This window comes from Solanum lycopersicum, chromosome 11, assembly GCF_036512215.1.
Source record: "Solanum lycopersicum chromosome 11, SLM_r2.1".
Classification (NCBI taxonomy): domain Eukaryota; kingdom Viridiplantae; phylum Streptophyta; class Magnoliopsida; order Solanales; family Solanaceae; genus Solanum; species Solanum lycopersicum.
The window spans coordinates 9,918,836-9,929,909 of record NC_090810.1 but is presented as its reverse complement, the minus strand read 5'-3'; the positions used below and the strand labels follow the sequence as shown (position 1 = coordinate 9,929,909).

The window sequence follows — 11,074 nt, the reverse complement described above, 5'->3', positions numbered from 1 at the left end:
AATTTTATATATTACCTTTCAACTATATGAGTTTTATAATTGAACTATAATCAAATCCTTTTCGAAACATACTTTAAATATTAGTTGTTAATTTCCTCACCCTAACAGTGGTGTATGTAAAAGAAAGTGAAGAAGTTGAAATGTCATTCGATAAATATATGGTAATAGTCCAAGTAGAAAACTCATACAGATGAAACTAAAAATATTTTTTAAAAAAACTATTTCAAATTGACGATTGACTCTAAATAAGAAAAGAACAGATTTTAACTCTTGATAAACCTTTTTCTTAAAGGTCTCTTTAAAAATGATTTGCTAGTGAACTCAAGTTTATCGCCCAAATTATTCGTGTCCGTTTGTGTCACGCCCCGAGCTACCCCCGAGACGTGGACACGAAACCTAGAACCACAAGTGATCCCAAGCTAACGCTGCTGGCATGATCATGAGCATACTAAAGATGATAAATTGTTGCGGAAGATAAATCATATTTAAAATGAAAAGATGGAAATACCCATATTATATAACTGATATATTTGAAAATAATGAGTTTAATACAATAGAAATATTAACTCAATACTAAGCTGAATCTAACTATGTCTGAAAATAGCCTCTAAAATAGACTAGAAATACTAGGACAAGCCCCAGCTAAATTTAGCAAAAACTTAAACTAAATGACAAAAGACAGAAATGAAACTCATGATTGTTGTCCTCGGAGAATGAGGACTCACCACTATATCTGCTGAACTGGAGATCAGGAAATCGATCTATGAGTGATCTGGATGCTGAGAACCTGAACCTACATCATGAGAAGATGTAGCGCACGTATGCATCAGTACTTGAAAGGTACTGAGCATGTAGGATAGAGTAAAGGTGAAATAAAACATAACTGAACAAGCACAAAAACAAGTGTAATAATCTGAACGTGATGTGTTGATTTCTGAGCTAACTGGATGCAATGACCTATTTATAACATGCTGAAACTGAATATTGAATATAATGATAAATGGTCAATGCAGAGAGTCTGACTGAACTGTGGGAGCTACTAATAACCGATATTAAAACCACATAACCTAAATGTGGAGTCCGATGTATACGCCTCATCAAGAGGACCCAATATACCCTGCCAAAGGTATAAAGGCATGCTGGCGTGATCACTAAGTTGATTGCCCACAGAGAGGACTTACAACCTACTTTTCTAGTAGTTCTAGGACTATTGGGAACGCTAAACCCTAGTCCAACTCGGTATTATTCTACTCTCAATGTTTCTGTAAATTAACTGATTATATCTGAATATCTGTAAATACTGGGTAACTCGAAAATGGACATGCAAATTTAGAATACAACAATTAATCTGGTAAATATGCATTTATAACTCAGGCATGTATATCTGAAGTCTCTGAAATATATGACATAGCATGTGTAATTAAAAAACTAAAGAAATACAAAGCTAGGGTTCCGAAATTCATGCGATAATCTGAGTAATAACATTATAATTTGAGTAATAACATGATAATCTGATTTGGAACATGTATTTAATAAACTCATGAAGTTATATCAAAGTTCTAGAAACCCTAGGTTTAATCATTTTTAAAGAATCTAGAACTGACTTAAACTAAGGACCCAATGGGTGAAAGTAACCCACTAGTGAAATCCCATATACCTGGTGATGAAATCCACGGAAAAATACATAAGTTTCGGGGCTGGAACTGCTGGAGCTTGTGGTGTTCTTGAACTAGGGTTCTTGAGTTTTTTTTCTCCTCTTCTGCTTCTTATTTTCTAAGTTTTGATTTAATGATTTGACTTGATTATGTTTTAATTATGTTTCTAGGCTTAAACTGACTAAAATATGATGATTTAGGGTCAAAACGACGTAACTTAGGGTTTAAACGGAGAGGGAAAGGTCAAAAAGACCCCTGGGAAGGTTGCGGTCGGGCCTCACGACGGCTAGGACTGACGGTCCGTCGTGCGCCCGACTCCCCGTTGTTGGGTCCATCATGAGGGCCTATTTGACATGCCTTTACTAAAATGGGCATAACTTTTTACTTGGAGGTCTGATTTTAGCAAGGTAGGTGGATATGGAAAGACAATTCGATTATATATCTATGGGTATGTCATAGGAGACCTAACTCATTTTGTGCTAAGAGTTATGATCATTTTAAGTTGACCCAACTGCATTTCCCCTTAACTAGCTGCCAATTTTCCTCCTACGGTCAGACCTACGGACCGTAGGTCCAACTACGAACCATGCTGGTCATCCATAGCTCTTTTCATTGAGTGGTTGAAGGGAGTCTTGATCAACGGTCACGGACTATGGACCGTCGTTTGACCTACGGATCGTAAGTCTGTCCGTCGTCTAAGACTTAACCAATATTTCTAGGCTAAAGATTTTGAGAGTTTCTGATCCCATCGACGGTTGTGCAGTACGGACTGTGGTTCAGGCTACGGTCCGTCGATGCCAGCGTTGGTAGCACCTGCAGATTTTTCTAAAAACTAATTTTTGGTGTGTTTTTGCTATGGGGTTTTACATTATCTCCCCTTTGGGAACATTCGTCCTCGAATGAAGACTAAACTAGTTGAAATAGAGGGAGAGAGATGCAAACCCCACTACTTAACACTAAGAACTGAGTTCTGATTGAATTGAGTTATGACTACATGCAATTACGCTAAAAATGAAAGTACAAACTGAGGGAACATGATTCTAAAACTGAATTTACACATGAATGATTGTAAAACTGAAGAGGAACTATTACCCAAGCTGGAGTGGAATCGGAAGGGAAAAGGTAAGGATACTTGGCTTTCATGGCTGCTTCTGCTTCCCAAGTAGCTTCCTCTACGGACTGACTCCTCCACAAAACCTTGACTAAAGGGACTTCTTTGTTTCTAAACCTTCTAACCTAATGGTCAAGAATCTCAACTTGTACATCCTCATAAGAAAGACTATCTTTCACTGCCACACTCTCTAATGGCACTATAGAGGCTTGGTCACCCACACACTTCTTCAAGAGTGAGATGTGGAAGACCGGATGCACTGCTGCTAATTTTGCTGGAAACTCTAACTGATATGCCACCTTACCAATCCTTTTCAAGATCTTGTAAGGGCCTACATATCTAGGACTGAGCTTCCCTTCCTTTCCAAATCTCATCACCCCTTTCATAGGTGAGACTTTCAGAAAAACCCAATCATCAACTTGGAACTCTAGTTCTCTTCTCCTTACATTTGCATAAGAGTTCTGACGACTTTGGGATGTCTTAATTCTATCTCTAATGAGTTACACGTTCTCCATAGCATAAATGACTGAGTCTGGACCTATCAAAGCTGCTTCACCTACTTCAAACCAACCAACGTGAGATCTACATTGACGCCCATATAAAGCCTCATAAGGGGCCATCTGAATGCTGAAATGGTAGCTATTATTGTAGGAAAACTCAATAAGAGGAAGGTGATCATCCCAACTACCTTTAAATCGATCACACAAACTCTCAACAACATATCCTCTAAGGTCTTAATAATACGCTCTTCCAGCCCATTCGTATATGGATGAAATGTTGTACTAAGGTAACTTGAGTACCAAGACCTTTTTGAAATGACTTCCAAAAATGAGAGGTAAGCTATGGACCTCTATCTGAGTTGATAGACAAAGGAACCCCATGCAACCTCATAATTTCAGTAAGGTAAATCTTTGCATAGTCCTCTGCCAAATATGTAGTCTTGACCGCCAAAAAGCGAGAAGACTTAGTCATCCTATAAACTATCACCCAAATTGAGTCATGTTGTATGCGAGTACGAGGTAACCCTATGATGAAATCCATATTGATCACATCCCACTTCCAAGTAGGAATATCGATCTCTTGAGTCATACCTACTGGTTTCTGATGTTCTGCCTTGACTTGCTGGCAATTAGGGCACTTACTCACAAACTCTGCTATATCCCTCTTCATGCCATTCCACCAATAGAATTCCAGCAGATCACGGTACATTTTAGTGGCACGTGGATGAATATAATACCTGGACTTATGAGCTTATGCAAGAATATGCTGCCTCAACTCTCCCACATTAGGAACACACAATCTATCTTGGTAGAGAAGTACACCATCTCCCCTTTGGGAGAAAACCTCCACTCTCTAATTTTTGACTGCACTGTTTAGTTCAAGCAAGATCGGATCACTGTCTTGCTTTTCGTTAACCTCCACTACCAAAGACGATTCTTCCCCATTCTGAACTGTTACACCGCTGTCTGATATGCTCATAAGGCAAACTCCCAAGCAAGCAAGCATGTGAACATCCTTCACTAGCTCTTTTTTTTCTCAACATGGTCTACACTACCCATAAATAATCTACTAAGAGCATCGGCCACTACATTCACCTTTCTATGATGAATATGCACACTCATATCATAATCCTTAAGGAACACAAGCCATCTCATCTGGAGAAGATTCAACTCTAACACATACTGAAGGCACTTATGATCGGTGAACACATCTACATGAACACCATAAAATTAGTGTCTCCGTATCTTTAGTGCAAACACCACTGCTGCAAGCTTGAGGTCATGAGTTGGATAGTTCTTCTCATGCACCTTAAGTTTTCTAGAGGCATAAGATGTAACCTTATCTCTTTGCATCAACACACAACCAAGGCCAACTTAGGATGCATCGCAATAGATCACATAACCATCTGAAACCTCTAGTAGAGTAAAGACAGGAGTTATAGTCAATCTAGTTTTCAATTCTGCAAAGCTTTTCTCACAATCATCTGACTATTGGAACTTGACCATCTTCTGAGTCAACCTAGTCAATGGTGAGGCTATGGATGAAAATTCTTCCACGAACCTTCTATAATAACCTGCTAGACCGAAGAAACTTCTGACATCTGTAGCAGAGGTAGGTCTGGGCCATTGTTTCAATGCTTCTATCTTTTGTGAATCTACGTGGATCCCTTCGCTAGATATAATGTGACTAAGGAAAGCAACGGATTGCAACCAAAACTCATATTTACTAAACTTAGCGAATAACTGGCGATCTTTGAGAGATTGCAGAATAACTCTCAAATAACTTGCATGTTCTTCCTCACTCCTAGAGTAAATGAGGATATCATCAATGAAGACGATAACGAACAAGTCTAAGTACTGTTTGAACACTTTGTTCATCAAATCCATGAAAGTTGCAGTAGCATTGGTTAGTCCAAACGACATAACTACAAATTCATAATGACCATACCGAGTTTTGAAGGCTATTTTTGAATGTCACTATCTCTGACTCTGAGCTAATGATAACCCGATCTGAGGTCTACTTTGAGAAATGACTAGCACCCTGAAGTTGGTCAAACAAGTCATTAATCCTGGGGATGGGATACTTATTATTGATTGTAACCTTGTTCAACTGTCTATAGTTAATGCATATTCTGAGAGAACCATCTTTCTTCTTTACGAACAATACTAGTGCACCCCATGGTGAAATACTAGGTCTGATGAAACCCTTATCTAGAAGGTCTTTCAACTGATCTTTCAATTTCATAAGCTCTGCTGGAGCCATTTTGTAAGGAGGAATAGAAATAGGCTGGGTATCTAGAAGGAGATCAATTCCAAAGTCGATTTCCCTTTTGGGAGGAACCTCGGGAAGATCTTTTCAAAATACTTCTAGAAATTCACAGACTATTGGAACTGACTAAAGAGATGGGGTTTAAAGGATAGAATCCTTAGCCCGGACTAGATGATAGAGATAACCCTTCGATATCGTCTTTCTGACCTTAAGGTAACAAATAAATCAATCCATAGGCGCTAGGCTACTACCATTCCATTCTAAGATTGGTTCTTCTGGAAACCAAAAACGAACTATCCTAGTTCTACAATCAACTGAGGTATAACATGAGTGTAAACAACCCATTCCTAGAATGACATCGAAGTCTACCATTTCTAACTCTACTAGATCTACTTAGGTGACTTTCTGAGAGACTATGACAGGGCAATTTCTGTATACCCATCTAGCTATAACTGGGTCATCGACTAGATTAAAGACTGAGAAGGGTTCTGAGAGAGTTTCTGGACTGACACTGAACTCGACTGCTATACAAGTAGTTACAAAAGAAAGTGTAGCCCCTGGATCTAACAATGCATAAACATCAAGGTCAAAGACTCGTAACGTACTAGTGACTACATCAGGAGAACCTTCCTGATCCTGGCGAGCCTGAAAAGCATAAAGTCTGTTCTGGCGTTGACCGCCACCTGTACCAGATGAGTTACCCTGTTGAGTTGGGCGACTTGGTGGTGCTGCTGAATTTGTAGACTGAGCTTTACCATTACCACTTTCTTGACCTGTCTAGAAGGTCAATCCCTCAACGTGTGACCAGACTGACCACATCTAAAACATCTTTCTTTTCCTGCAAGACACACACCCGGAAGACTCTTACCACAATTAGGGCAAGTGGGGTAACTGGTTGTGCGTGAAACACTTCCCTGAAACTTAGAGCCTGGTGCTCTGCCATTTTGTTCATACCTATTCTTGGAGGATGGAACACTAGCTAATAAAGGGGATGGATCTGAAAAATTCTGCTGACCCTGCGAGCAATTTCCACCACCCGATTTCTGCTGAGAATAGTCATAGTTCCCTGTCCTAGCCTTCTTATTTTCCTTAGCCTGTTCCCTAAGCTTATCACGCTCAACCTGGTGAGCATGAGTCATAAGCCTATAGATATTCATATCTCCCAGCAACATAGCATTTCTGCACTCTGTCTTCACCAAATCTGATACTCTATACAAGAACTTATTCATCTGAGCCCTGGAGTCAGCAACCATGTGAGGAGCATACCTGGAGAGTTTGTTAAACTTCAGCCTATACACTTGGACTGTCATGTTTCCCTGCCTCAAGTTCATGAATTGTTGGGCCTTTGCTTCTCTCAAGTTTATTGGGAAAAAACTGTAGAGAAAAGTCTCACTGAAGAACTCCCAAGTAATAGGAGCTGCATTTGCACCCCTATTCTCCTTCAACTGAGTGTACCAGATATGAGCCACGTCTTTCAGCTGGTATGATGCCAACTCAACCCGATAATTCCAAGTAACCTGCATCACCTATCTTTTTGATTTCATTCAAGAAATTTTGAGGATCTTCATTAGTCTGCAATCCTAAGAACTCATGCGGATTCATCCTAACAAAGTCACGGACCCTTGCTGCTGCTGATCTACTATTTTCATTCATAGGATCATGAACCCGATTGTTCTGGTGGGTCATACTCTAAGACAACATCTGTATGACATTCCTGAACTCAGCATTGGAGACTTCTTGATTTGGGATTGGAGGAGCTGCGTTTGCATTCTTGGCATTCGCATTCCTAGCGTTAGCTCTACGAGTAGGCATGATATGAAATGTAGAATGTCAAATTAGAATGGAATAAAATCAAAACTTACGAACGATAAGAGTAACAAGAAAGTGAAGTTTTTCCTAAAACACATTATAGCCTCCCTAACATTAGATGTGGTGCATTTCACACCCATGAAAAGGACTCTAATTAGTGCGGCTTTTTTCAGACATCTTAGGACTCCTGAACCTAGTGCTCTGATACAAAGTTTTGTCACGCCCTGAGCTACCCCCGAGACTCAGACACGGATCCTTGGACCACAAGTGATCCCAAGATAACCTTGTTGTCATGATTATGAGCATACTAAAGATAATAAACTGTTGTGGAAGGTAAATCATACTTAAAATGAAAAGATGGGTAATATCTATATTCTATAACTGAGATATTTGAATATAATGAGTTTAATACAAAAGAAATATTAACTCAATACTAAGCTGAATCTAACTATGTCTTAAAATAGCCTCCAAACTAGACTAGAAATACTAGGACAAGCCCCAGCTAAATCTAGCAAAAACTAAAACTAAATGACTAAAGACTTAAATGAAACTCATGACTGTTGTCCTCGGAGAATGAGGACTCACCACTGAATCTGCTGAACTACAGATCGGGAAATTGATCTATACGTGATCTGGATGCTGAGAACCTTAACCTACATCACGAGAAGATGTAGCGCACATATGTGTCAGTACTTAAAAGGTACTGAGCATATAGGATAGAGTAAACCTGAAATAGAACATAACTGAACAAGTACTAAAACAAGTATAATAATCTGAACGTGATGTGCTAATTTCTGAGCTAATTGGATGAAATGACCAATTTATAACATGCTAAAACTGAATATATTGATAAATGGTCAATGCAGTGAGTCTGGCTGAACTGTGGGAGCTACTAATAACTGATATTAAAACCACATGAGCTAAATGTGGAGTCCGATGTATACGCCCCATCGAGAGGACCCAATATACCCTGCCAAAGGTTTAAAGGCATGCTGGCGTGATCACTAAACTTATTGCCCACAGAAAGGAACTTACAACCTACTTGAGTAGTAGTCCTGAGACTATTGTTTACGCTAAACCCTAGTCGAACTTGGTATTATACTACTCCCAATAAATCTGTAAATTAACTGATTATATCTGAATTTCTGTAAATACTTTGTAGCTCAAAACTAAATATGCAAACTGAGAATGCAACAATTAATCTGGTAATTATGCATTTATAACTAAGGCATGTATATCTAAAGTGTCTGAAATATATGACCTAGCATGTGTAATTCAAGAACTAAAGAAATACAAAGCTAGGATTTTGAAATTCATGCGATAATCTGAGTAATAACATGATAATCTGATTTGGAACATATATTTAATAATTAATGAAGTTATATCAAAGTTCTAGAAACCGTAGGTTTAATTATGATAAGAGAATCAATAACTGATTGAAACTAAGGACCCAATGGTTGAAAGGAACCCACTAGTGAAGTCCCACATATCTTGTGATGAAATCCACGGAAAAATACTTAAGTTTAGGGGCTGGAACTGCTGGAGCTTGTGGAGTTCTTGAACTAGGGTTCTTGAGCTTTTTTTCTCCTCTTTTTCTTCTAATTTTCTAAGTTTTGATTTAATGATTTGACTCGGATATGTTTTATTTATGTTTCTAGGCTTAAACTGACTAAAATATGATGATTTAGGGTCAAAACAACGTAACTTAGGGTTTAAATGGAGTGTGAAAGGTCAAAAAGACCCGTGGGAAGGTTGCTGTCGGGCCTCACGACGGCCAGGACTGGCGGTCCGTCGTGAGGTCCTGTTCGATAGGTTTTTACTAAAATGGGCATAAGTTTTTACTCGGAGGTCTGATTTTAGCATGGTCGGTGGCTATGGAAAGATAATTTAATTATATATCTGTGGGTAGGTCATGGGAGACCTAATTCAGTTTGTTCTAAGAGTTATGATTATTTTAAATTGACCCAACTGCATTTCCCCTTAACCGGCTGCAAGTTTTCCACCTACGGTCAGACCGACGGACCGTAGGTCCAACTGCGAACCATGCTGGTCATCCATAACTCTTGTCATAGAGTTGTTGAAGGGAGTCTTGATCAACGGTCACGGACCATGGACTGTCGTTTGACCTACGGACTGTAAGTTCGTCCGTCGTCCAAGACTTAACCAATTTTCTAGGATGAAATTTTTGGGAGTTTCTGATCCCATCGATGGTTGTGCAGGATGGACCGTGGTTCAGGCTACGGCGCGTCGATGCCACTGTTGGTAGCACCTATTGATATTTTTGAAAAATTAATTTTTGGTCTGTTTTGGCTACGGGTTGTTACAGTTTGACAAGATTTATACATGGAATTATAACAATGAATAACATGTTTGATCCAATGCTTTGTTCTTTGACTAGATTAATTATTTTTTCAAAATTTAATTGTGACTATTATTAATTTATATAAATATTAAGTGATAAAAAATAATATTGGGAGAAAAATAATTTTTCATTTTAGAAAATGAACAGTTCAAAATAATGATTTATTTATAATAAAATTAAAGTAAAAAAGAATAGAGGGGATATGCCTAAAATGAAAGTATATTTTGGAAAATAACTCAAAATAATTTTGTTAGTAATTATTATGTTTTTACTAAATTAGTTTCACTACACATAAGGTAAATGGGTGACAAGAGAATGTACATATGAGAAAATAACTTAATTTGTTGGGAAGAAATCCACAAAAAATCAACATTATTTCTATATATGATTGAAAGCTGAAGAAGGAAATAACTTAACATTCTCTCTATATATGTAATAGACTCTTGAAGTAGATAACAAGGTAATAAAATTTATGTTTATTCTTGTTTTGTTTCAATGTCATTCCTATATATATATATATATATATATATATATATATATATATATATATATATATATATATATATATTAACTTACATTCACTTTGAAAAACAGAATAACAATTATTGAAGAAATTAAAATGACTTCTTTTTTTACTTCATACTTCCTTCCTTTAGTACTTGTTGCAAATATTTTCAACTTTCAAACCTCTTTATGTGACACTACTGCAGATGAGACATTCATAGCAGGTATATGTAAACAAGTACAAGATCCTCCTTTTTGCTTAAACACTTTTAGAAAAATTTTAGCTCATCCGTATGTTCCTGCAGAAGTAACACGAGCCGCTATCGCTCAATCATTACAAAATGCTAACAATAACCATGCTTTCATACAAGTAGCTAAAGCAGCTGCAAAAGACAAAGAGACCCAAGACTTGTATGGCATTTGTGATAGTAGTTATGGATTAATGATAATCGTTCTTCAAGATGCTGCCCAATCATTAGCTAAAAAGGATTATAATGGCTTGGAAACTGACCTTTCAAGGTGTCCCAAATTTGTGAGTGATTGTCAAAATGCACTTGGTAGCAAGACAACGCCTCAAATTTTAGATAGAAGTAGGAAACAAATTGATCTTATAATCATGTCAAAAGTTGCTGAAGGTCTCATTAAGAAATAGATAGTTTATATGATTTTTATAAATCAATTTGTTTTTCTTGAAAGTCAAGTAGGAGCTAATAAAGAGGAGATTGTTATTTTATTAAATCATTCTTATTTCTATAGTGTCTTATTATACTATGTCTATGCTTATATTTTTGTCTGAACCTTGAGATATTTTTTCAACCTACATGTTGGAATTTTTCCCCTAGTACATTTTTATGATTTAATTAG

General features: G+C 37.5%; 2 protein-coding genes across 2 annotated transcripts; one reads left to right on the top strand and one right to left on the bottom strand.

Annotated features, from left to right (window-relative positions):
- Positions 1–5,928: 5,928 nt before the first annotated feature.
- On the bottom strand, positions 5,929–7,058 carry LOC138339204 (uncharacterized). The gene is made up of 2 exons (XM_069290787.1): positions 6,404–7,058; positions 5,929–6,308 (listed from the first exon to the last, which is right to left on the bottom strand). The coding sequence occupies exons 1-2, from the start codon at positions 7,056–7,058 to the stop codon at positions 5,929–5,931; spliced, it is 1,035 nt and encodes a 344-aa protein (XP_069146888.1).
- A 136-nt stretch (positions 7,059–7,194) lies between these two features.
- On the top strand, positions 7,195–10,862 carry LOC104644566 (uncharacterized). Its single transcript, XM_010314632.2, has 2 exons — positions 7,195–7,339; positions 10,417–10,862. Exons 1-2 carry the CDS (start codon positions 7,195–7,197, stop codon positions 10,860–10,862), a joined length of 591 nt encoding a protein of 196 aa, XP_010312934.2.
- Positions 10,863–11,074: the final 212 nt, after the last annotated feature.

Excerpts from the sequence above, each read along its gene's own strand:
- LOC138339204 (XM_069290787.1), bottom strand. The coding sequence starts at position 7,058 with ATGCAGGTTACTTGGAATTATCGGGTTGAGTTGGCATCATACCAGCTG. Across the intron at positions 6,309-6,403 it reads CCCCACTTGCCCTAATTGTG|GTCAAGAAAGTGGTAATGGT; the intron begins GTAAGAGTCTTC and ends CCTTCTAGACAG.
- LOC104644566 (XM_010314632.2), top strand. The coding sequence starts at position 7,195 with ATGAACCCGATTGTTCTGGTGGGTCATACTCTAAGACAACATCTGTAT. Across the intron at positions 7,340-10,416 it reads TCCTAGCGTTAGCTCTACGA|ATGAGACATTCATAGCAGGT; the intron begins GTAGGCATGATA and ends ACACTACTGCAG.